This window comes from Colletes gigas, unplaced genomic scaffold (genome assembly GCF_013123115.1).
Source record: "Colletes gigas isolate AHSC1104 unplaced genomic scaffold, ASM1312311v1 Colletes_gigas_Sc00018, whole genome shotgun sequence".
Taxonomy (NCBI): domain Eukaryota; kingdom Metazoa; phylum Arthropoda; class Insecta; order Hymenoptera; family Colletidae; genus Colletes; species Colletes gigas.
The window spans coordinates 1779138-1806770 of NW_025106647.1; the positions used below are offsets into that span (position 1 = coordinate 1779138).

The 27633-nt window shown below is 37.6% G+C and overlaps 3 protein-coding genes across 3 annotated transcripts; all 3 read left to right on the forward strand.

The window, feature by feature from the left end:
• Positions 1-228: 228 nt before the first annotated feature.
• LOC122400517 lies at positions 229-2901 on the forward strand. The gene has a single exon (XM_043402037.1). The coding sequence runs from the start codon at positions 229-231 to the stop codon at positions 2899-2901; it is 2673 nt and encodes an 890-aa protein (XP_043257972.1).
• A 78-nt stretch (positions 2902-2979) lies between these two features.
• Positions 2980-4164, forward strand: LOC122400518. Its single transcript, XM_043402038.1, has one exon. It carries the CDS (start codon positions 2980-2982, stop codon positions 4162-4164), a length of 1185 nt encoding a protein of 394 aa, XP_043257973.1.
• A 915-nt stretch (positions 4165-5079) lies between these two features.
• On the forward strand, positions 5080-6102 carry LOC122400519. The gene has a single exon (XM_043402039.1). The coding sequence runs from the start codon at positions 5080-5082 to the stop codon at positions 6100-6102; it is 1023 nt and encodes a 340-aa protein (XP_043257974.1).
• Positions 6103-27633: the final 21531 nt, after the last annotated feature.

A 27633-nucleotide genomic window follows, 5' to 3' on the forward strand; every position in this document is an offset into this window, starting at 1 on the left:
GACAACGGGTTGGAAGAAGGACGCTGACATCGGACAACAGCTACCTGCTCGGTAGACGACATCAGGCGCTTACCAACTCACCAAAGGACTCGGGACGCCAAGGCCAACGCCTGACCTGTATCGGACGCACCTGAGGCATTGAAAGGCTCTGGACGACGCACGACGCTGAGTATTCCTCGTCAACTACCTGTAAGTCCTTTCTGATTTCTTTCGACCTGTGTTGAGACAATGGACCCCGCACTAAAGAACCTCATTCTTGAACGCGGAAAGATCAGGGCAACTTTGACGCGTTTCAAAAATTATGTCGATTCGTACGATAGAACATCCAGTCCTGCTGCGCTTAGAGTACGATTAGGTAAAACGACGCCTATATTTGAGAGCTTCGATTCGGTGCAACAGAAAATCGAAAGTACAGTAGAAGGCACCGAAGCTGAACGCACGCATGAAACCATACGCGATGAATTTGAACTTGACTATTGCGAAACTGTTGGTCTTGCGGAAGACATCATTTCGCAATGGCAAAAACCGGAGCTCCCACGGGTTGGACCTGCAACTGGGATGGCTTCAAATACGTCTCAGTCAAACTTTGAGATTCAGTCTAAGGTTAAGCCACCCACCATCGAGCTTCCAACCTTCGACGGGACATATAGTTTATGGATTAAATTTAGGGATACATTCGAGTCATTAATTCATACGAACAGTACACTGAACAACATAGAGAAATTTCACTATTTGAACTCCGCAATTAAGGGTGACGCGGCTAGGGTGATTGAGACGTTGGGGATATCGGACATGAATTATTTGTTTGCATGGGACGCTTTAAAGAGCCGATTTGAGAACAAAAAGGCATTAAAGCACAATCAAGTACGGACGCTTTGGGATTTGCCGACGGTGGCAAAGGAATCATGTACAGGACTGCGACGATTACTGGACGGGGTGAACAATAGTTTATTAGCCCTTAAGGCCTTAGGAGAACGGACAGAATTCTGGGACACAATAATAATTTACCTGGTATCGACAAAATTAGATTCAGCGACGAAACGTGAATGGGAACGACACCAGTCACGAATTACAGGCGACGTAACGTTACGAGACATGAACGGATTTTTAGAGGAACATTGTCGATACCTAGAAAAGGTACAATTCGAAAAACCGCAAGTTACCCTCAAACCGCAATACCAGCCAGTTGCAGGTACGAACCGTCCCCGGGTAACTCAGGTAGTCGCACATGCTACAACCTCTCATTCGTGCTTACTTTGTAAGAAACAGCACGCAGTTGCCCAATGTGCGGAATTTAAAAGGCTTACGCCTTCAGCACGGATTTCACGCGTACAGCAACTGCGTGCATGTTTTAATTGCTTAGCGATAGGACACCGGAACATGGACTGTACGCGTGATCCGTGTAAACTGTGCGGGAAAAGGCATCATACGCTTCTGCACCTGGACCAGACTGCAAAACAGTCAAATACAGTCATTGAACAGCCCGAACAAACGAGCGCAAATACTGCGCTGAATTCTATGTCTTGCGTTACACAAGCAGAATCGGTGTCAGAAGCGGTGATCCTTTCCACCGTTGTAGTTTACATTAAGGATCATAAAGGACTAAAGCACGAATGTAGAGCGTTGTTGGACTCGGGATCGCAATCGCATTTTATTACGGAAGCCATGATAACGAAATTGGGTTTACCGTGTAAGGACTCGAACACCCGCGTCACGGGAATAGGAGGCTCCAATCATGGAGTGCACCGCAAGGCATGGATAGAAATCAAATCCATGTACAACGGATTTAAAAGGTCCATTTCGTGTCTGATCCTACCGCGGATCACGGGGCATTTGCCAGGGACAGCCCTGGACAACGGACGTATTCAGGTTCCGTCGAACTTTAAATTAGCGGACCCACGGCTTAATGAACCACGCGAGGTACAAATGATCATTGGTGCTGGATTATTTTGGGACATTCAGTGCATCGGTAGGCATTCACTAGGTCGAAATCAACCTATCCTGCAAAAAACCCAATTAGGGTGGGTTTTAGCAGGCAGAATTGGTTTTCCGGACACTGCAACCAATTCTCAGGTCAATTGCAACCTAGTAACAAACGAACAACTACATGAAGAATTACAAAGGTTTTGGGAAATCGAGGACTCCGCATCTGAGCCGTCCAGACAGATTCCCAAGGACCTTTGCGAGCGGCATTTTTTGGAAAACACCGAACGCGGCAAGGACGGACGCTTCGTTGTAGGAATTCCATTTAAGGACACGCTCATCGAACTCGGAACATCGTACGAACAAACGCACCGCAGACTTCTATCCTTAGAACGCAGGCTCCGCAGACAACCAGAATTAAAACAGCGTTACATAAAATTCATGAAAGAGTACCAAGAATTAGGACACATGACTGAAATCGCGAGATTGGACAAGCAAGACTCAATTCCAGGATATTTTCTACCGCACCACGCAGTTCTGAAGGAGACCAGCACAACTACGAAGCTGCGCGTTGTGTTTGATGGCTCGTGTAAGAGCACATCAAGATTGTCAGTTAACGACGTGCAAATAATGGTTGGACCAACGGTTCAGGACGACCTATTGTCGATTTTGTTGCGCTTCCGGAAACACAAGTACGTGCTGTCGGCGGACATTGAAAAAATGTACCGACAGATCCGCATCAGGACGGAAGATCGCCAATACCAACGGATTTTGTGGAGGACAAACGAATCAGAAGAAATAAGAGTCTTCGAACTTAACACGGTGACATACGGCACCGCATCAGCACCATTTCTAGCCACACGAGCACTTCGTCAGTTAGGGGAAATCCACCGAGAAGAATTCCCTGCCGCCCGCTTAACGATCATAGAAGACTTCTATGTGGATGACCTCCTTACAGGAACGGACTCTTGGACATGAATCAAAGAACTAAAGGACGAATTGAAAAGGATTTTGGACAGCGCAGGCTTTACCCTTCGCAAATGGGCGACCAATGACATGCGCATCTTAAATTTGGGCGAAGACGAACAACCACACGTCGAAATCAACGCGGACAAGGAACCAAAGACTTTAGGACTCTTATGGGATGCAAACAAGGACAATTTGCGGTATTCGGTGACTATTTTTAAGGACAAACGGATCACCAAGAGAAGTATACTCTCGGACATAGCCAAAATCTTTGACCCCCTAGGACTGATAGCTCCTGCTATATTACAGGCGAAGTTGTCCATGCAAAAATTATGGCAGCTACAATTAGCATGGGATGAATCGTTGCCCCAAGACATTCATTCCCAGTGGACAACGTACCGGACGGACTTGGACCATATCAACAGCATCGTGGTACCTCGACACGCTTCTCTCCCTGACTGCCAGTCGACTCAAATACATGGGTTCTGCGATGCCTCGGAAAGGGCATACGGAGCCTGTGTATATTTACGGACTGTAGGTACACAAGGGACATGCAAAGTGCAGCTGCTTTGTGCCAAGTCACGCGTGGCTCCATTAAAAAGAATTTCACTCCCACGACTTGAGCTGTGCGGAGCCTTATTGCTTTCGCAATTAATTAGCAAGGTTAGAAGTGCATTGAGCCATGACTATCAGGAATTTTATTGGACGGACTCGACGATAGTCATCGCGTGGCTCAAGGCTTCCCCGAGTCGATGGAAGACGTTTGTGGCGAATCGGACAACAGAAATACAAAGGTTGACGAGCGATACATGGAACCACGTAACATCAGAACAGAACCCAGCGGACATCATCTCTAGAGGACTCCGACCGTCAGAATTAGCAAATGCTGGACTCTGGTGGAATGGACCCGAGTGGCTGGCGCAAAGTCCTGACTGTTGGCCAGCAATGGAGGTAACCACTCAAGATCCTCCGGAAGAACGAACAATTAGCAGATGTCTTGTATCGACGCAAACCAGTGAATGGGACATATTCACTAGGTTTTCGTCGTACAGCCGCCTGATCCGCGTAACTGCCTATTGTTCACGGTGGTTGCGAAGACATCGAGAAAACCGAATGACTCGGGATAATTCGGCACCAATGGTTTCGGTCTCTACCTGCCTTTCGGTGCGCGAAATTGCGGACGCCAGGACCGTACTTTTAAAAATAGCACAACTCAGCCATTTCAGTTCGGAAATTCTGTTTTGCGCAGTAGCACAATGTCGCACGCCAACTTAATATTGTGCGACTATTTAGGGGGATATGCTTGGAGGCTCCAATATGTGATATCCGCCAGATGAAGTCTTCGGTCTGCTTGGTAGTGTTCGGTCTTATTCTCGGTGCTGCTTGTTTGATGTTTTGACTCAATCTGCTCTTTGGGCCAAGGTCGCCCAAAGAGCTAACCTCGCCATGGGCGTACCCAAGACCATGGGAGGAGGTATCAGTTGCTGACTGGTTCTTATGGTAAATACGCCGACCAATCATTTTGGCGGCGAAGTTGGTCGGTGGGAGGCGGCATATAACGGTGGTTTTTAATAATTTTTGCGGGCCCGGGTTTTTCCGCGAGAGGCTACGGGCTCGGGCCACCGCTTGGTGCCCAAAATGTTTTGCGCGGTACCTGAGGCTGGTCATAAAACATCTGGCACCGGTTGTTGATGTTATTGCAGGTAGTAAAGTCATAGAGCGACTGGATTTGGAGGGCCATGCAGATTTGAAGTGATTTTATTATTTAAATAGCCGCCTTAGGGGCACTTGGTTATAAGCAAAAGCCTTGATTGTTTATAAAAGGTGTGACTCTATATCCGCTGGCTTTATGAATTTACTATTACGCTGCAACAAATTCAAAGCTTAAAATCCGGGACGGACATCTCAAAAAATAGTACTGTTTATTCGTTGAACCCATTTCTTGATGACTCAGGCTTGCTGAGGGTGGGCGGACGGCTGAGGAATGCTCCTCTCACGTTTCAGCAGCGACACCCCGTAATTTTAAGTCAGAAACACCCGTTCACAAAATTAATAATCCTCTACGAACACTTGCAATTATTACACGCGGGTGGACAAGCCGTATTGTACTCATTACGTACAAAGTTTTGGATAGTTTCGGCGAAAAACGCGGTGCGCGGCGTAATTCGAAACTGCGTAAAGTGTGCGCGCATGAGGCCCATTACGGTTTCCCCTCTAATGGGTGACCTACCTGCGGAACGGGTCACACCCTCGCGACCGTTTTACACCTGCGGTGTGGACTACGCAGGCCCGTACTTAATAAAGGACAGAACTAGAACAAGGACGACTACAAAGGGCTATATGTGCCTGTTTGTTTGTTTCGCCACAAAGGCGGTTCATATCGAATTGGCAATAGACCTCTCAACAAACGCCTTTTTAAATTGCTTAATGCGATTTATTAGTCGTCGAGGTCTATGCCAGGACATTTATTCGGATAACGGTACTAATTTTATTGGGGCACGGAACGAACTACGCGAACTGACTAACGTATTTAAGAATGAGGTTCAGAATCAGCAAATACAGGACTTTCTGTCAGGCAGAAATATACAATGGCACTTGATCCCTCCTCGCGCGCCACACTTTGGGGGGTTGTGGGAAGGCGCTATAAAATCAGCAAAATACCATGTAAAAAGGGTCATTGGTGAGACCATTCTCACGTACGAGGAATTGTACACCATGCTCACACAGGTGGAAGCAATCTTTAATTCCCGCCCTCTCTCTCCTCTCTCTACTGATCCTACGGATCTGGACCCGTTGACCCCCGGACATTTCCTGATTGGCGAGGCGCTCACGGCACACCCCAAACCCGATGTGCGTGATATTCAATCAAACAGACTGTGCAGGTTCCAACTTATACAGCAGCGGGTGCAGCACTTCTGGCAACGGTGGCAATCTGAATACCTGCACCAGCTACAACAGCGGAACAAGTGGCGGACCTCTACCCCAGGTAGATTTGGGCCTGGCACACTGGACAACCTACCTCCTTTACGATGGCGACTTGGACGGATCGAGGACATTCACCCAGGACAGGACAAGGTCACTAGGGTAGTGACCGTACGAACAGCTGATGGCCTAGTAAAAAGGCCAGTGACCAAGGTATGCCTGCTACCTGTGGACCACGAGTCGGTGCCGACTACAGGGGCAAAGACACCAGATGGACGGACTGCACTTTAGTTTAATGTGCCAATGTTTATGTACACATAAGTGTAAGTGTAGAACAGTGGCGGGACCTTTGATATGTTTCGAACACTCATAGTTTTGGACACTCATAATTGTAACTTAGGTATATCCTGTATTTTTGGACGCTTATCAGTTTATTGTGTATTAATGTTAGGATAACATGTTAATTGTAAGGATTTGTGTGTTGTATGGATTTTCGTTCTTTGTTATTGGACTTGTATTAATTGTGTGGACTATAGAATTAAGGATTATTCTAAGGATCACGTATTGAACGCGAATCGTTCAAGGTGGGCGGTATGTTGCCGCCACGTGAAGGGTTTCCGCTACACTCGACAATGAACAGTGGCGTTTTTGAGGAAGTCACAATTTTTCACGGACAGCATGCAATTTCCAAAGGACTAGGTCTGGCCGGATGCCGGTTTCAGATTTCTCTGGAAACGGTCCCCGGTTAGACCACCCTCAACGGCAATTGATGTATCGCAGACCCTCACGTGCTTGCCATCAGGACCAGGACAGTCACTAGGACAAAGTAGGGTAATAAATTAACCCAGGGATTGTCCAACGTCCTGCAGACCTTGATTTGCAAGATGAACAAACTAGGCTGTGGGCGTTGCACAATCCAAAACCTAAACAAATTCCGGATTGGGCAGGACAAGGCCCAATCCGAACATCGACGCCTCCAAGGAGGCACTAAGAGGGAGACATGACGTCTTCCTCGAGGACGGCATTTTGGACGCCAACCAGACCAATCTTGGTTTCTGAAGGCACTTGGACGCCAACGGGAACATCTTGGTTTCTGAAGGCATTTGGACGCCTGACCAGAACTTGGACTTTGCTAGACCATATTTCTGGTTATTAATTTTAAGAAGTTATTGTGATCGTAGATAAAATAAATTGATCTACTACATAATCTAACTCCTCGAACAAGTACGGAGTTAACAACGTGAGAGGGGGGGGGGGGGCAGGTATTAATATATTCTACTTAAATCAGGCAAATATGGTTTTGTTTGTAGAATTAAAATATTTTGGATATTAAGAGAAAATACATTTCCTTTTTCCTATAATTATAAAATGTGTCTCTTTTTGAGTAGTTTCCTATAATTTATAGTTTCCATTCGACAAAATAAATTTGTAGGTAGTCACGATGTGGTTGTTTAATAACGTGTACTGAAATCCACGACTGTACAGCGGGATACGGTTGCAGTGAAAATTGCAACTATTTTCTGCAAGGAAAATTAATTAATTTATTTTATAGCGCGCACGGTATAAGCCACCGATTCAAGCGTTCCTGCGCGAAGAGTTATAAACAGTGGTCGGTTAGCAAATCGTTAGGGTACGAAGCGACTTCCCAGAACGCCGACTATGTGGTCCTTTGGAAAATTCACAGCCGTGTATTTGGACCGTTCTGTCGGGAAATAACGTCGAAATGGAAGTCCCTCTGTACCAATAGGAATCGAGATAACTTTGCGATGTCGCTGCGTATTGGAGCCGACAACAATAGTATGTAAATAAGAACGATTAATTTTTAACGACGAACATGACCATACATACGACTGCACTCTACGTACATTATTTATTTAGAAACACAGTGTTCGTGAAACCGAATTATTTAGCAAAATGTACTTTTTTGCAAACGTAATATAATTTATTTAATAATAATACAAACATAAAAATTCAGGAACACTATATGGTATATAAATTAATCCAAACAATTCAATTCAAGTAGAAAATTCAACTTTCAATTCAAGTAGAAAACTGAAATATCAATTCAAGTAGAAAATTCAAATGTCAATTCATGTAGAAAATTCAAATATCAATTCAAGTAGAACAGCTAAAGAATATCTAATAAAAAATTCAGGAATACTATGGTGTATAAATTAATCGAAACAATTTAATTCAAGTAGAAAATTCAACTTCCAATTCAAGTAGAAAATTCTAATATCAATTTAAGTAGAAATTAAAAGTAGTAATTAAAATATCAATTCAAGTAGAACATTTAAAGAATTTCTAATAAAAAATTTAGGAATACCATGGTGTATAAATTAATCTAAACAATTCAATTCAAATAGAAAATTCAACTTTCAATTCAAGTAGAAAACTGAAATATCAATTCAAGTAGAAAATTTAAATATCAATACAAGTAGAAAATTCGAATATTAATTCAAGTAGAACATTTAAAGAATTTCTAATGAAAAGTTCAGAATTACTATGGCATATAAATTAATCCAAACAATTCAATTCAAGTAGAAAATTCAAATATCAATTCCAATAGAAAATTTAAAGAGTTAATAATACAAACATAATAAAGAGTTAACGAAAGAAAGGAAAGGATGGTTCAATTATTGTCTGGGATTGCTTTTACGGAAATAAACTCAACGAATAATATTTAAACATATTTGCAAAATAATTATCTTAAGCATACTGATAAATTGTACAAAACTTATTTATAAATTGGGGAATGAAAATGTATTAAAAATTATGAAATAGCCACCATAATCTCTAGACTTGATTGAAAATCACAGAAATACTGGTGGAGGTATTTAATATTGGAGTAACATGTAAAAAAATTACTCAGGAATAATTAAAAACCTGATAGAATAATTACTGCAATTAATGGAAGCAGTAACATATCGAATCATGAGACTCATATTCAATTTTATTATAAAATTGGTAATTTTCCCAATAAGTCATTTTTAACAAAATAATAAAGATTGCTTGTTTTAAATGTTTAAGTACACATTTTACTGTACTCAAACAACTTTTAGAAAAATTTGTGAGAAGAGTTAAGAAATTTTTCATTCATCGACTGGATTCTAGAAGATGGTTAGTTTTAACTGACTATATATTAACTAACTATTTGTAAGGTTCAATTGTTTTTGCGAGAACGATTTTTTAGTAATATGATTCTTGTTGCCTGGCTAAATCTACCTAGCAAATGTGTTTTCAAACCAGTCGGTTTACAGCGCCATCAGCAGTAAAACAGTTTCTTTCGAGTAATTGGCGCCGTAATGCTGAGATTGAATTAGATCCGAAACACACTAAAGAATTTATTACAAAGTCGCTGAGATCACAGAGAGATTTAAATCTAAAGAGACTTAAATAAAACATGAAAACAGAATAATAAATGGTTATTTGATCGTTTGTTTCTCAAATAATATATTTAAGATGCGAAGAATACATGAAAAGATATCGTGGTAAACGATTACATTGGAAATGTGATTATATAAATGTGATTACATTTTATAAAATTAAAGTCTGTTGGATTTAAATAAATGTAAATAGAGAATACTGCTGATTTGCTGATATAAATTTCTCGACTTTTGCTTTCGCAGCACCGTTGGCTATTCGAACCTACTACGTTTATTCACTTGTGGTTTGAGAGTTTTAATACAACTTGGTCCAAAGTAGGCAAATTCAAAACTTGCGGGATTTGATAGGGTAGGAATAGTAGAAACGGCCAAAAGATCCCTTCACCGTGAGCGTGAGAAGGGTGGCTAATTGGTAGTCGCTGAAACTTCTAAAAACTGGTTAACTAAGCTTTCCAGAAATAAGTTTCGTGCAGTTATATATAGGTCTACGTACCTACTTACGAACATTTGAACCAAGATTGTTTTTGCCAATTTGCCTATCACATAGTTCTGGCTATTCGATGACTAATAGGCATAATTAATGAAACTTTCATTTTAATTTTACGTTGAAACCAATAATTATATAGCAGATGCAATCAATACTTAACAAGGAAGAAATATGAATTTTTATCAAGATTACGATACGTTATATTTCAGCGAAATACAGTTTTATTTTTTTAAGCAACTACTGTCACGACAAAAACTCCAAGATAACAATAAAGAAGATAATGTATGCTTTATTTAATTTACAAATTTCCTCTCATCGAAATATCAATGATTTTTATTCGTTAAGAAAAAAGTTGTTCCAAAATGAATCTTTACAAATTGTAAGAATAAAGTATTTTCTCAACATGATTTCTGTTACTCCAAGAATGTAAACATTTTAAATGATTTAATATTTTACTCTTGACTTAGTTATTAAATAAATATAAATCAGTGCAATTAAAATAAAAGTGTATAAGGGGATGATTTAAAACATACGAAAAGACGAAACCTTGATTAAAATAAACAATTTACAAAGTTTCCTGAGAAATTTCAATTTTCTCGATGTTCTTATCAAATCAAAACTCCTACAAAATTCAAATATCATTCGATGATTCAGTTGTTCTATTTTACTTTCATCTTTTCCTTTGTCATATAAAAGTTTGTTTTTTTACTCAAAATATTCGCGCTGTCGCCGACAAATATTAATCTAAAAATTTAAATTCCCCGCTGCACTCTTATTTTTATTGACGTCTTTACTTTAAAAGACATTTTATGTCGAAGCTTTCGCTCGAACATTTCACGCCTACACGCCAGGAAAACGCAACATACACAGGTATACAAACAATATAAAAGTAGAAAGTGATTTCTCAGAAGGTTTTAGTCGTATCCGGTCGGAAATGAGAATCGGCCTAAAATTTTTAACCGTAACGTTTAACAATGAAAAGTAATCAACAGCCCGAATGGAATGAAGTCTGTCCGTTTCGTGGCGCATTGAATTCGCGCCTGCTCATTTCGAAAGAAGAAAAAGAAGGAGTAATTTCGGGCGGCGTCGATGCGACGAGCGTAAAATACGCGAAAAGAAAGGGTGAATTTTCAAGGAGGCTTTCGTTCCAGCGGTTTTCTTCGCGAAATGAGGAATACAAGAATTTCCCTAGAGGTGTCTAGCAACACCAAATTCTCAAAATTACAGCTGAATCGTTTCGCCAATTAATTAAACACGGTTCGACGAACCGACAAAAATTGGCAATTTTTAGTTCTAATATTTTTCACTTGTTACAATTTTTCAATTGATAATTAAATTTTTTAAGTTTAGAATTACTTTATCATACAAAAATATTGACCATCTCGGTTCGAGTTCGATCGTGCATGTTTCAGTAATAAATATTGTTTTGTTAAATTGTTAAAAAAAAATTGTTAAATATATTAATCAAAGACGATTTACTAAAATGTAGCCTATTTACCTATGCCTAGAGTTCAATCGTACACATTTCAAAAATATTGCTCTGATTTTAATCAGTAGAATATTACAATTTTGGGAACAAAATTTTTGAAATATATTAATTAAAGACTATTTATTGAAAAATAGCTCGTTTGCCTACGCCTCGGTTGCAAGCAAAATAAAATAGCGCATAAATAACTTGGTTTTAGCAAAGCTGTAGAGCATAAACCACCTTGGAAGTCGAAGGAACTTTTGATCGACTATGGAGAACTGGCGAGTCCACTCTGGGGAATCGAACTACGAAACTCGTGTAAGGAATGAATTTTTCCTGCCCTCGCGTAGAATGAATTTCGATCGTTACCCGCTTTTCAATAGAGCTACGAAATTGGGCGAATTGTTCCAGGCAACCGGGAATCTCAATCTTGACCTTCTTTCTGCTCACGAAGTTGGATTTCCGTTCGTCTTCCGCTCTGACGTCCTTTTCTAAGAAACACGACCGCGGAAACGATTTTCGCTTTCGCTTTGGGATTATACGTGCTCAGTCCACCATAAAAGGTTACCCTATTGTCAATTTTAGCTGTGGCTATAATAATCTGTGGACGGTAAACTGGTGCTTTACCGAAATTAACGGACAATTTCCCGAAAAAATATTAATAGAAATAAATGCGAACGGTACAAATTGTTTATTGAGATAATTGTTTCCGTTTGAAAAATGTGCTTTCAAAGTATTTCTTAAAGCCAAATTAATGTGACTGAAATACAGTGTAATTGAATTGTGTAATTGAAATACAGTATAATTGAATTGTGTGATTAAAATACAGGATAATTGAATTGTGTAATTGAATTACAATGTAATTGAATTGACACAACTCTGGGTATATGAATGCTTATTTATTACAACCTGATTTAAACGTAGTATATATTTCTCATTTGTTCTATATTATTTTTACTTTTGTTTTTAGAGCTTGTTGTATTAATATTTTATATTGCACACCAGTGACTGTCCAAATAAATTATTTATATTACCTACATATCGTTCGATACTACATTTGAGCAATAAAGAAAAGAATGATCTTTAATTGTTTTTGTTTGCTAAACAGCGTCACGCGATACATATTTAAGTGAAAAAGAAAGAAGTGCAATTGATATCCGAGAAATTTATCGTAGACTGGAAAGATCGCATTAATCACTTAAAATACTTTAAATACCCCGAGCAATTATAATAAAAATCGAAGAAGAATGTCGAAAAAAAATTGATACCACATAGCGGACATTGTATTCTAAAAACTGGCAGTAATATGCTAACAAGTTACAGCCAAATGAGTAAAAAATAAATGTTTCACATTTAATTGTAAAAATCGATTCTTTCTTTTAATTTTCTTAAAGAACACATACTTTCGAAAATAGATTTGCAAAAGTTTTTATGTTTCGATTATTAAAAATAATGAAGTTGTAATTATAAGTTATTTGAGTTAGTTTTTATAGTTATTTGAAATAACTATTTTATCAAATGAACTTTGAAATAACAAATATTACAAATAATGAAACTACTTTGTTACTTTTTATTTCGAACAGATCTGGGCGCTTTGAGAAATTTTCGAAATATATTATTTAAAAATTAAAATAGAGAATTTTGTATTCCAAATAAAAAATTAAATAGTTATGGAATAATAGTGCCTATATCGACGCTAATTTTTATCATTTTAGCCATTTCACGCACCGTGATTTGACGGTCCTCGAGAGTAAGTTCGCGAATGCGTTCAACTTTAGCGTCATGCTGCTGCATGATTGACGAGTATGGATTAAATTTTGCACTTCGTCGCGGCTCTCACGAAAAAGTTTTCCCCATTTGCATACTTGAGACTTCGATAACGTCTCATTATCGAATTGTTCTTGCAAACTCAGCTAAACTTCAGTCGATTTAACGCCATCTTTACACAAGAATTTAGCGACGATGCGTTGCCTTGTTGGACTTCATACTCACTGCTTTATAATAATAAATGATAAACAAAATTTCACTGATATATATATTTATGCACAATGTCACACTTTTAATAAACAGTTGTTTATCATAACAATGTGCGCTGACATTTACTTGCCTTTTTTTACTATTACGATTCATAATATAAATAATAGTAATCGTTAATAAAAATATAAAATAAAGTAAATGGAAATAAACAATATTTATTCGTACATAACGTTTACAGGATTCTATTTTAAGTTATGTTTCATTTTTCGAGAGTATTTTGTTTTACATTTGAATCTTCTTAACAATAAACATTAAATATTCAAACTTTTACACATAATTTATTAAGAGGTACGGAATTTTACCAACGTTAAATATTTATATATAATGAGTGAAATTTCGTGCCTTTTAATAAATTATCGAATAAAGTATACTGTTAAACAAATTAGTGAATAAATATTATATAATTATGTGTTATTCATAAATCAATTTTGCTCAATTTTATTTATGTAACGTCACATGCGATTTTACGTTTGTTTCTGCTTCAAGAGGTTTGTCGATTTTTGTTTTGAAATGTACAAACTACTCTCTGGCTTGAATATATGTATAACAAAATTCAATTTTTTTTGTTTGATTTTCATTATATAAATTACAAATTAATTAACTGCAGCATAGTAGATTAATATACTTCAAAAATTAAAAAACAAAGCATTATTTAAGTCCTTCTTATTTTGATGAAGTATTTAAAATTGTCTTAGGTCGATTCCATAAATTATTAAAATGAACACAGAAATCCAAGGAAAGAAATGCAATGAAATCAGACAGAGGTTTAGAAGAAGATTTCGTAAGACGGGTTCAAGAGACACGAGAGACAGCTGGATCATCAGATTTAACTCCTTTATGTTTTTTACTTGGGGCTTTATCAAATCCGGTGCCTATCACAGATTATGAATGTGAGAAATTTACGAGAACGAATAAGAATTGCTGCATCTAATATAATTCTGCAAGTACTAAATGCTACGAAATTCGTCGCGTCAAATGCTGATCTTAATTATTCTATAAACTAGTACAACCTGGTTTTTACTCGTATATTCAAATATATATATGAATTAGATATAAATGACTCAGTTGGTATTTTAATTTTTAGGTTATTGGAAATCAATTTCAGTCAGTTCCTTTCAAAATTTAATTTAATTCAACACTAAACCTACCGCGACTGGACAAGTGACCGTTTTTAAAATTTCGTTAAGAATTTCTGACACACAATATTATTTTAGCGCCATTTAACTTCACGACTTTTCTTGTAGTATACGTACAATAAATTTCACTATATTCACTTTTATTCTTATTGTTTATTTTCTGAGATAAATATGTAGTCTGTCTTGCCTACCGCCAGTCATCCGACCGGTTGAACGATTTATATTTTTTTGTAAAAAACTGGACAAAATTTGATACCAAATACCTACCCCGCATACGTAACTGTCGTGGCCTACTTTCGGCGTAGTATTTCCAACAATTTACTACGCACTGTTTACTATTGTCACGCGCGCGAGATCAATGAACTCGCGACCGCAACAGCGAAACGTAAACAAACCCTATCTCCGAAACTGTTTCAGCCGCGAAGCACTATGCCCATGTGACGGGACTTTACGCGTCACTTGGAAGAAACACGAACTCGCGAAACTTTAAGGTAACGTGCGTACACTGTTACCTTCTGTCGTGACTTATGCCGTAGCTGAAGATAAGGGACGGACAGAGTAACGTTACGCGAGTCTTGACTTTCGAAATACTGGTCTATGCTTTATTTTGGCGAAGGGTTTATAAAGGTCGGTATGGCCGTAGAGTAGGGGTGCTTGGTTTTGGGCCTGATGTCTGACTCAGCTGTTGTTGCTACTAGGTGGTGATGTGGATGGTGACTCAGATGTTATTGCTGCGTGGTGAAGATATGGATGGTGATTCAAATGTTTTTGGCGAGGAGTGCTGACGCGGTTGTTTGTACTGACGAATCCGGGTGGTATCACACCCACGTGCTATGTACTGAGCGGGCCGTGCGTATTACACAGCTCCTTACTGTGTTCCCTTTTCTTGTGCTCGAAGGACTACCCAAACTGGTGTTTGAGAAAATACCGATAACTGAAGCCCGTTGCTCTTCGTGTTACACTAGAGTATGAAACGCCTTGTGGAGAGTCCAGTCGAGATCGTAAGGCTCGATCAAAAACGAATCTAATCCGAAAACCTAATGCTATCCTTAACCTAAGCTCGGCTTCCCCTACCAAGATGACGAAAACGCGCAGCGCTAATCGGTGGGAGGATTGGTCAAGCCAATCCTCCAAGTCGTCAACTTGGCAGAACGTTTCCTGCTTTTTGCAACATTCGCGCCCACCCTGCTGTCCAGTGTCCAGGTACACCATGCAAGAATGAGCGAGAACGTTACCTTTTTTATAAACATCTGAGGAAAGCTAAAGCCCCCAAGACCCCGGTGGTCTGCAGATGTGCGCTCCCGCGGGTTTACGATACGTCAATCGCTATTGAGGCAAGGAAGAGCTCCAAGGATTCCAATTCCCGTATGGAGTTTGGAGTTTCCTTATTGATCGTAACGTAATTTGTCAAGTAAAAATGTCTCGAAGGCCTAATCCTCAAAAATAGCGGAAAAGTCACGTCCGTATCATAAACCCCGTGATGTGAAGGTTCCTTAAGAATCCTTAACAGAAACTAGCCACCGCATCGACTTGAAATTAAAATCGTTATTTCTCCGAAACTAATAAAGCTATCGACTTGTTCGAACGCTCATTTTAAAGGGCATTTCATCATCTATCCAATGATCATACCACCTACTATAATTTTTGCTGTCTTCTATGTTTATTTTCACATTTACTTTGACGCTACATACCCAAAGAAGTTTCAGCAATTCCTACTGATCGTACGACTAGTCTACGATAAAACTGAATAAATTGTTTATTTAATTGAAAATGAATTTAAATACAGGATGTTTGCGTAATTACTAGCCAGCACTTTGTCTTAAATAGTTGTTTTCTCTAAAACGGCTTGATACAAAATTCGTTTTCAAGGGCGTTTTATCTTCTATCCGATGAAAATTATAAAATTTTTTAACATAAAAGAGAAGGATATCTTACGAATAAACATCATAACACAACTTTCTATACATATAATGCAAAAATTAGAAGTACGTTGCCTCGTAAAAGAGACAAAGAAAGACCGGTCCTTTTTCCGGTAATGGTAGGAGTGGGTATACACGAAGTGCTGGTAGATTCAGTGTTAAATATTTGAAAACAGTAGGAAAATTAAAATTGAGGATATTTTTGTTCACAATTTATATTTTTTGTTGTTTAAATGTAAAACGGGATAGTAGTCACGAATACGTTACTCAGATATTTTATATTCATTCACAGATCGACAAATATTTTTAATTTCATTTTTACTACTGTTTTCAAATATTTAGATTAAATTAAACCTGCGACTCATACGTATTCTTTGTTACACTTTTTTTATATACTATATTATATAGTTTCTCTTTTTGTAATAATTCTTTCTTTTTTTATTAGGTAATCTATGAGCAGTTTGAATAGCCACAGCCGCTCATGATTAATTAATGAGAAGAAAAATATATTTGTAATTTTCCAAATACCATTCATTTTTAACTCCTTGCCATACAATAACGTGTCTGACTCGTTACAATTCTTGATGTCAAGATTCACAATCATGAGGCTAACTCACTAATCATCAAGTCTTATACAGGGTGTTCGGCCACCTCTAGCAAAAATTTTAATGAGCGATAGTAGAGGCCAAAATAAGACGAAAATCAAGAATACTAATTTGTTGATGGAGGCTTCGTTGCAAAGTTATTAACATTTAAAGTTCCGCCTGTAGAATGACAATCCGCTAAACAGCTGGTTCGCGCGGACGGTTGCGGCAGGCGAGTGCTAGTGGTTCTCACGCAGCATGAAAAATTCTGCTTACCGACATTATCGACAGCCTTAGATTTTTGTCCACTTATGGGAATGCGAACACCTTACGTTGAATAAGATTCAACCTGTCTTATGAAAATCCAGAAGGGCATATCAAAACTCGCCCGACGAGATTTTCACAGAGAAAGGGTGAATGCCAGTTCCAATACACAATGTTGTGAACAAAAATCACCCACATGCGATTATACACGCCCCACGATTGTCCACAGTGTCCACAAGTATCCACAAATAATCCTTTCAGGCACTAACCACTATGCAATTAAATAAACACGTACCGCGATTATGTTATTCGTGAATGTCTACGTGTACGTGTATCACGATTCTTCCGAGTTACTTACGAATAAAACTGTTATTAATTTTTCAAATACACTTCAATTTAAAAATGTAAACAGGAATTTAATAAGTATTCGCTGGTTGTTTATATCACTGTATTTCTTACTTGCTACTTAATACATAACTGAATCAAATATGTCTAAAATGTGTCGCATGAACTAGCTTGACTGATTCTGTTTTACGACTGACTAGCTGGCCGAACACGTGCCGATGCTGCCCTTTGTCTCCGCTGTGTGTGAGAGAGATAAGCGAGGCGAGTGACGTAGAATCGGGGCCTGTTCGGCATATGTTTCTCTGAACCTCGTCGATCGATGGCACAGTCAGCTGCTAGTATTGTTACATTCTTCGCCGTGAACGTAAATCGATGCGAAAATTTCATTTATCCTGCGATTCCTTTTTACATTTTTAAATTGAAGTGTATTTGAAAAATTAATAACAGTTTTATTCGTAAGTAACTCGGAAGAATCGTGATACACGTACACGTAGACATTCACGAATAACATAATCGCGGTACGTGTTTATTTAATTGCATAGTGGTTAGTGCCTGAAAGGATTATTTGTGGATACTTGTGGACACTGTGGACAATCGTGGGGCGTGTATAATCGCATGTGGGTGATTTTTGTTCACAACATTGTGTATTGGAACTGGCATTCACCCTTTCTCTGTGAAAATCTCGTCGGGCGAGTTTTGATATGCCCTTCTGGATTTTCATAAGACAGGTTGAATCTTATTCAACGTAAGGTGTTCGCATTCCCATAAGTGGACAAAAATCTAAGGCTGTCGATAATGTCGGTAAGCAGAATTTTTCATGCTGCGTGAGAACCACTAGCACTCGCCTGCCGCAACCGTCCGCGCGAACGCAGCTGTTTAGCGGATTGTCATTCTACAGGCGGAACTTTAAATGTTAATAACTTTGCAACGAAACCACCATCAACAAATTAGTATTCTTGATTTTCGTCTTATTTTGGCCTCTACTATCGCTCATTAAAATTTTTGCTAGAGGTGGCCGAACACCCTGTATATGTATATTAAAATCAACACATTTTTACATTCACGAGGTATTCGTAAAACAAATCTATTCCTTCTTATGATCATTCCTTGTACGAACAAATTTAAACAAAATTAAATAATATACGTTTGAAAAATTATTTGGAATTAAATCGTACGTCAACGGGTTAAAGTTTTGATATAATCGGCTTATAATTATTTAAAGTTGTGTTCGAAGTATTGATCTTTGCTTTCTTATGCCAGTCTGTGACATGAAACTAAACTGTATCAAACCTTGATTCTCACGGCAAAACTTGTTTACTTTGGAAACTATCGCAGGGATTCATCATTCAGAAAATATTCCGAACTAGTTATCGCAAATTTCGTCCAGCACGATATTTTGAAAACACCGTCCAAGTTCCACTGATTTTAATACTAACGAATAGAGAACTCGAAAGGAAAGTTAGTTTCACGTGAAATCGAGTGTAAATTGCCGTGCGTGGGACGTGGCGAGAGAACATGGAGGAAAGAGAGACGAGGCTAGGGAAATATATCTCTGTGATCCGCAACTACGGGATACCTAGCCGCTGTTTGTAGTTCCGCTGTCAAAGGGGCGAAACGTAGAACGTGGCTCTGGATAACGTTTGCACAAACAGCTGCGAGCTAACAGCTTATATTGGTCTCTTTCTCGTTGACTATCATCGCCTGTCTCTTCGTCAGCGTTTAGATTCTTTCCTCTCGCGCTCTCTATCAGTTTCTCACGCGTCTTCTTTCGATGTTTCTCTTCGCTATGTACCACCCCGTCCCCCACCAAACGGCTCTCGATTGTCTAAATCCCTTTTCAACGTTACGCTTGTGCACGCATGTGCGGGCAGCGCTCACAGAATGGTCGCAGCCACGATTAAGCCGACCAGAAAATTACTGGACGGGACTAAAACCTTCGTTCGTGCGCCAATCTATACGCGCGTGTCACATTTGTAACGAATTGTCCCATTTAGACGGGGAAATTGCTTAGCCATTTTTTGGAACTTCCATCGCGCGTTTAGCGTACTCGCTCTTATATTTCACAATATCATCAACTTTTCAGAAAGAATAAAAGCACCTGACCTGATATTGTTTGTAAATTATTTTCATTTTATTGCATTTCGCGTCTATACTAAATGGACTATATCTCCATATTTTTCGTTTTAAATCTCGTTTACATTTTTGCCTCCACAAATCCAGTTACGTATTTACAATTTTAAATATGCCTGTGAGAAACCTTTTTATCTTTTTCTCCATGCATAGCGTAACATAATCCTTTAATTGTAACATAATCCTTAGCTTGTACTTCAATTATTCCCAGGCTCTAAGGCTGATAACTTTTAATAAATTTATTAAATTTGTAGCGGCCATTGTATAGCCACTACGCCCTTGCCAGAGTATGAATGGGAATGGAATGTAAGGATAGTTTTAAGCTTTCTATTTTTCCATTTTCCCAGGGTCTCGTGCGAGCCTGGTCGTCCTGTTAAACACTTGGCGACCAGAGCCGTGCGAGGCGCCTGTTTTCCTTCAAGGTTTCGACTGGGTCTTGGACCACCCCGATCCGGGCCCGGGGCGAGGCTCTTGACTTTTATGACTCTCTTTCGCTAAACTTTTCCTACGCTGAGTATTTTCCAGTTTCGTTTTTCCGTCTTTCTGTCCTGTCTCTTTTTCTCTACCTTTACTATTAGGGTAAGAAAGTGTATATATTGAAGGGACGCTTAAAGAAAACCCCAGTCTGTCATAGACGTCCCAGTCCGTAGAAGACGCGTGCACGGCCAGTCTGTGATAACAAACGGTTACAAATGGTTCTTACCGTATTTATTTTAATTTTCTGATAATAATTTTTATTTTAATTTTAAAACACTTTGGCAAGAAGCGTCACTCGGGTGCGAAGGATTAATTTTCTAAAAATTCCGAGATTTTATTCATTCTTTCTCGGAAACAGCGAATACAAATAATTAATAAATTCGATTTAGTAATTTACGTACTAATTACGTAGTAATTAACGAATTAGGTAACAATTGCAGTGGCAGTATTTTTAATTATTTGTATTCGTTCCTCGATGTATCTTCAACGCACATCTTGCTACCTACCCGGCGCGGTGGCTCTCCGAGGTCGGACGGCCCTGAGCGCGCGGAAGGCGAGCGCCGTGATTGGTCAGTGTTTTTCGTTAATAATTCAAAAACGAAGCCCCATTCGACATTTTTGCAAAGGAAATTGTTGTTCAAAATCGTCTCAGGTACCCCCATTTCCGGTTCTTACACTATTTACGGGACACCCTGTATATTCAGGGGACGTGAAAAGAAAGACCCCAGTCGGTTATAGACGCCCAGTCTGTTATAGACGGCTCAGTCTGGTAAAGACGTCGTCGCGTTTGCGAAGCCAGTTTTGGTAACAACTTAACCTACGTGTGGCTACACCTCCACACCCGCGAAATAAACATTTAAATAATTGTTGGGGTAGATCATGGGTTCGTCATTTGAAGCCCCAGCCCCCTTAAATTTAAGAAAATTTTAACATGTACATTTTAAACTGTACAATATTATGTGACTTCTGCTGAAAAACAATCTGATAAACATTGCAGAGTGCAGAAAGTTTTAGGTTAAGTGCACGTATTTTTAGTTTTTAATAATAATTAGTCCGTAGAGAGTATAATAAAATACGTTTTGCTTTACTAACATTTTTTTACTAAATTATTGTAATAAAGCAAATTCTTGTTCTATTTTGTCTTATACTATCTATTTTAGCTTCTATTTGAAGCAATTAGTTCTCTCCAGATGTCGCTGTTTCTAGGGAAATTTCGTTTCAAAAAGTTTCATAGATTGCAGACTATTTACTTCGATAATTTTCCATTGGATTAGATATAATCGAATTCAACAGATTCTAAGCAATAAATAATGAGAACTAATTTGAATTATTTCGATACTATAAATGAGATTTCATAATTGCACATACAGCTTTCTAATAAAATTTTAAAAATAATGTTATGTTTTTTTTTAAATTTTCTAAACTAATGTATGGTTATAAATATTCCTCAAGGTGTGTTACCACCATATTTGATATCGAGATCTATTAACTTTACTTTATTCTGATTTGATAATGTAAAATAGGACAAAAACATAGTTTTGAAGAAACAAATAATCCCAAATGACAGTTGTTCGACTGTCTCTGAAATAAAGGATGGTTTACGAAGCGAATAACGGCTTTAAAAATTGGAAGGCAGCTCCCAAAGGACGCAGTTATACGTCTTCGAGACGTAATGTGTTAAGAGGTGGCGAAGATTACTTTGATCGCAGCCGATCAACAACATAGGAACGCAAGGTGACACTTCATCAGGTTGTCGTGCGTCAGACGAATTACATAGTACTGAGATTGAATTACCTACGCCTGTTTGCTCGGTATTGTGTGCTCTATGCCCATAATCAATATGCCGGCATTGAACTTTCAATTAGTGTCACTTAACTCTGCAAACACAGCCGCTCCTGTTCCGGCAAGTCGTGCAGCTGGACGCTTTCTTCAGTTTTCTCGCATCACGTCACCCCGCGAATAGCCTCTTTCTCTGTTTAGTTTTCGTTATCGAACGCGCAAACAACCATGGAACGGGAAACTGCCGCTGCACCTTACGCGAGTACGTCGCAGCTGTCCCATCGAAAATTCTTCGCCAAAGCACGTTGAACCGTTCGCGTATTTCGTGTAGATTCTTTGCTCGGTAGCAATTAATCGATCCACCAGGTCATCCAAAAATCAATTTACGCGTAGATTTCGAGAGAAAATTAATTATCAACAATCGAGAAATCTCTGACGTTTTTAAGGGGTTGATGAAAATTTTAAAAAATTTCTTTCTATTTCCGTGAGTCGATAGTTTGTAATTTTTAAAATAATATCTCGGTGGTCTGAACGTAACATTCCCGGTGTTTTGTGAGTTTAAAACCGATTGTAATCAAAGTTTTATATAGTACTCGTTTTTCACAAAATGGCATTTTTCAAAGTGGTGGCGTCGATTCGAGGATTTTAATTTGATCCAAATTTTCAGAAAATTTGTCTCTTTAGATTATTTTGCGAAGTACGTAGGGGTTTTACGATATGTTACAAACTTTTACTGTTGTAAATATTTTTGTGAACAATTTTTTGTCAGAAATCGATACTTTTTTCTAAACATGTACCGTTTCTACAAAACATGAATATTTTTTAAAAATCCTACGTAGATGACTGGCTTATGTAGAATCGAGGAGATTTTAGTTTTCCAGCTTGAAAACTGTGACCGTCATCGACGCCGCCGTAGAAAGGGTTGCTTGAAAAGGCGCAGCTATGATGCAGTTCCAGCACCGTCATTTTGTATGCAAAAAGAAAATACAAAACATTCTTCGTCTATATTAGTCTTTTCCCAGAAAAAATTCCGAAAGTTTCATTTTAAGACGTTCATTGTAGTGTAATATTTTAATCAATAATTTTAGTTATTCTCGAGTATTATTTTAAAGCAATTAAATGCATAAGTGTCTTCTATTTCTGCTGGCAATTTCCGCTTACTGTTGACTCTTTTCTCAGAAAACCTAACATTAAAGCTCCAAAACCAATTAGTAAACTGCTATTTATTTGCAATATTTCTGTATAAATTTAAAACTGCTGTTACTTGTGTTTATAGTTAACTAGTTTCAAGACTCTGTATAACTTAGTATTAAGACACTTACATTAAGTCAAGAATTTCAAAAATAGTACACATAATATGTGATAATTCTTTTGTAATTTTCAAACAGACTTAGCTAATATAGAATTATATGTATATGACTCTAAGACGCATATATATATGTATAAGTATTGCCTTTTACAGATTGTGCAATTCTAGTTGATGTGCAAACATAAAAACTGTATTGCATTGTATATTTTAAGAATCTTGCACCTTATAAATCTTCATTACAACACACTCTATGTACTTGAATTTGTGAGCTCGAATCGAGTTTAAGATTTGTTGTCAATAAATACAATCTTCTAATTTCTATCTCGACGCCCGGATCAGTATTTAAATTAACGACGACAATTTATCGTACTTGGACGAAATAAAATGCGTCAACCACTTTGACAGAAACGATCAGTATTTAAATTAATAGTGATACTGACTTAACACAATGAAATGCGTCAGTGTCACGAACGGAAAAGCATCGACCAGTATTTAAATTAACAATTAATTTCGCAAGAACACTTCCAATCGAATGGACACAAATTAAATTTTGCAAAACTTTTTTTCTGTTGAATGAAATACCAACATTTTAAACGTTAACAAGTATTTATATTATACAAGTATTTGGTATTTAAAAATCGCAAAACGTTAACAATTTTTTGTATAAAAAAAGGGAAAGAGTTGTAATCAAGCTATTTTGTATCTTTATTAACCCTTTCAAAATTCATTTTTTTTACTTCAGTATAAAGTTACAGTCCCATTAGTCTTATAATGATTATGACAAAATTTGTTATATGTATCAGCAAAAAAAGGATGGAGTATAAAAATAGTGTTCATACTTTATTAAAAATTTTAGTAGATTGACGGTTAACATCTACGTTTAAATTTGACTGGGACGTACAATGTGTTCCAAGTGTCTCGAGTGGATTAAGGATCATCTTTCAAATGTCTCAACACGGTTGATCACAGAACTAAGGAGACACCTGCGAGCTTCTCCTCGTAATTATCAGTTAGGTCACGTTGTGGCAAGTAAGCTCTCAGGTAGAGCGTCATTAGGGTCACTTAGATAGTAGCAATTAGGCTTCTTGTAGTCACAGTTTTGGAAGCAATGGAGCAATGGAGCTTCGTATAGTTAATCATGAACAATTACAATCGACTACAATCAAGATTCAACCAGTTAATCTCTTCAATTAATTTACTTACTGATATCACATAGTTTGTTATTTTACTGTGAAACATTCAAAATTTCAGTATTTAAATATTAAAAAAATTTATTTATCACAAAAATTCCCTCTTAGATCTAGATTTCATAATACATTACTCTGAATAAATATAATTGTTTAAAAAGTTTCAAATTAGCTAAATGAGGCCACGAAAACTGTGTAATTTATTTAAAAGAATTTTCTCGTTAATTCAATTATAAATTGTTTGAGTGATCCGAAACGTGATACATTATCCGAGAAATTTTCATCTTTGTACTAATCTTACACCCGGAGATTACTTTGCAGTCATCAAAGTTGGAATAAACGGGCGTTGTTGTAGCCAATTCCAAAATATCTCGAAACTGGTTAACAGGATCAAGCTGGAAGATAAATGGGCGCTCGTATAAATTGCTACAAGCAAATCCGTGATGCGGAATGTGCAAGTCATGAACATTCGCGAGCTGCATGTGATCGTGTATAAAAAAAAAAGAAGAGAACGATGAGAATTTCTATTTTGCACGCTCTTCGCCCTTCGCGGATTTCGTGGAAAGTTCTGTCGGCGGATTAGGCGCGATTATTGACATCGAACGGTGCAGATTTATTTTTATAATTTATTTTATAACAGAAAATTCTTATATTTTTATTAGACAAAATCAGTTTATGCAAAATCTGTAAGGAAAATCTCCAAAACAGATGTTCAAAGGGTCGCAAAAACTATTTCACGATATAAATACCTACTTTGTTGCAGGGAAAGCTGCTTCCCCTTAACTTCGTCAAGACTATTAGTTGCAAATGCAAACGAAATCGTCTTAAAGTATATTACGTAAATCGTACTTAGTTCATACCATTTTATTACAACCATTTTGACTGAAACGTTGTGGTCTGGGATAATCGCAACAGATAATAAAATTTGAATCAGAATTGTTCGAAACTCGACCTAGGAGTGCAATTTGCAAAATATACACATTTTTGTATTTCAAAATTTATTGAATTGTTTTAGAATGCAGGTTCGTAAAAATTGATGAAAACTAACAACCTTGAATGTTTGTATTTTGCAAACAATTTTTAAAATAGAAAAATGATAACTCATACCTCGCTTCCATTTTCCCATAAATTGCATCGTATCTTGAACGATATCACTAAACTCGAGTATGAAAATAATCGATTTGCATTAGCCTGAAATGATGAGCATATGATAAACAATATTGCTGATTCTTGTTACGTATGCTGTATCTACTCAAACAATTGCAAACATGCCTGCAACATAGCCATGTCTTTTAAATCCAATATCCATTTCTCAATATACAATATGTATGTAATCCCCCATGAAAGAAAATAGATATTTCTCAACAGTTTTATTCGAAAACCAAGATTGTGTGTTTACGTTTCTTGTTCAACGATTGTTGTATTATGTTGTTTATCTCGTCGACGTCTCTGTAATCTCTCGTATCATATCCTCATTTTATCGTCCATTTTACACTTTCTGACGATTGGTTTAACTTCTTTTATTATTTTATAACATATTGATTGATTACAATGTTGTTCAAACGTTTAAACTTTTATAGTTGGGTTCTATAACAAATTTAGAATTCATGACTTGCAACTTGGATCAACTTTTGGGGTTAAGTTCTGAAACGTAGTTATTCTTATACGACACTACGTTGCAATGATTGTTCGTATCTTGTATGATTATAAATAATATTCGAATTAAGTACTCTTGTTCGTTAAATGCATTTGTTTTTTATTCTAGCCTTTTCGAGCGTGTTATTTAATGTTAATAAAAAAAGAGAATTGTGACATAAAAAAGTCCAAAAGGATGAAAATAGGTTTCATAGATCACCGCTATACCTCAAACGCTTCTACTTTTCATACTTTAGGGCCCTGTTAAGTTTAATGCATTTAAGGCGGTAATTACGCCATCTTGGACTCGATTTAATGTACTCGGAGAAGAAAGTACTTAACAATGGAACGAAAATAAAACTTACGCAAGAACTCGTGAACAAACGTTCAGCCGAAGTCGAGCAAATTTCAAACGTAAAGCTTCGTTTTTATTACAAAGAGCAGGGACCACGACAAAGTTTCACTGTTTTTCCGATAGTTAAAATTTCCAGGAATTGTGGCAGTTGAATTTCCAGCAAGTTGGACCGTTGGCGCAGTGCTCATTAACGTCTGATACTTTGTTAAGTCAATAAAAGTAAGACTAGTGGCCAGCATAAATATCCGATTAAATAATTTTCAGTTTAATATTCGAGATATAGTTCTTTTCCCTTTATGACGTGCAAAAGAAAAATTCCAATGTTATAACAGCTATCCCAAAATGGAGAACAAAGTTTAGTTTATAAATATTACAACTATCGATGATTCAGTTCTCTTTATTTTGTAAAATTACTGTGAATATTGTCCTTTTTGAAAGCTATGTTTATTTTCATGTTAATTTTGTTTAATATTAAAAATATATGTTAGTTGCAACATTCTATTAATTTTATTAAAATACATATCATCCTTTCTTCTCAACATTAATTAATTACTATAATATTAGACAAGAAAAAGTGTTGTGCCTAGATATTTACTTCCTCGCCATCCTCAACAGTCATCAGTGATGACTGAGGATGTTTATGCATTTAATATGCAAAAATGTAAGAAACACTTAAAATAAGATACGAATTATTATATTTAAGGATTGAGACAACCCTCTATAAAGCTCCCATTTCATTAATTCTATTAACAAAACTGTGGATTTGCATAAAGACCCGCAGTCTAGTCATCACAATTACATTCGTTTAAGCTGTTAGTAAAATTAAAAGTATCAAAGATCCCATTGCAGTGAATTTTCCAACGTAAATCTTATCACCGAGTACCATTATTAATCTTGTACGAGACCCAGTTAGAAAGTGATAATAATTTACGTAATCCTTAGTAACGATCCGCAAACTACAAGAGACAAACTATTCTGTCGTAGTAGGGCCAGAATCGCCTATTAGCGAAAGGTTTAGTAGGAAACCGCAAGAGTAAAATTAGGTAGAAATTCAGGAAGATTCCGGTGATAATGCCGTGAGCATAATGAAGGAATATAATGTACCTTAACGATCGGGCAGCGATTAACCACATACGATAATCTCCCGAGTTCACCCCGTGGCCCATGTGCGTGGAACTGTCAAGATCCACCGTCAGAAGTGCCAACCGCAGTAGTCCCTGTCGCCTTGGTAATTAGTGGAATAGCATTCGAGTGCACGTTACGACTTGTGGAGGGTGTTGTGGACTAGCCATGCGGCGGGCTAATCGATATCCGATCACTCGGG

Coding starts and splice junctions, on each gene's coding strand:
- LOC122400518 (XM_043402038.1), top strand. CDS start 2,980: ATGCGCATCTTAAATTTGGGCGAAGACGAACAACCACACGTCGAAATC.
- LOC122400519 (XM_043402039.1), top strand. CDS start 5,080: ATGAGGCCCATTACGGTTTCCCCTCTAATGGGTGACCTACCTGCGGAA.
- LOC122400517 (XM_043402037.1), top strand. CDS start 229: ATGGACCCCGCACTAAAGAACCTCATTCTTGAACGCGGAAAGATCAGG.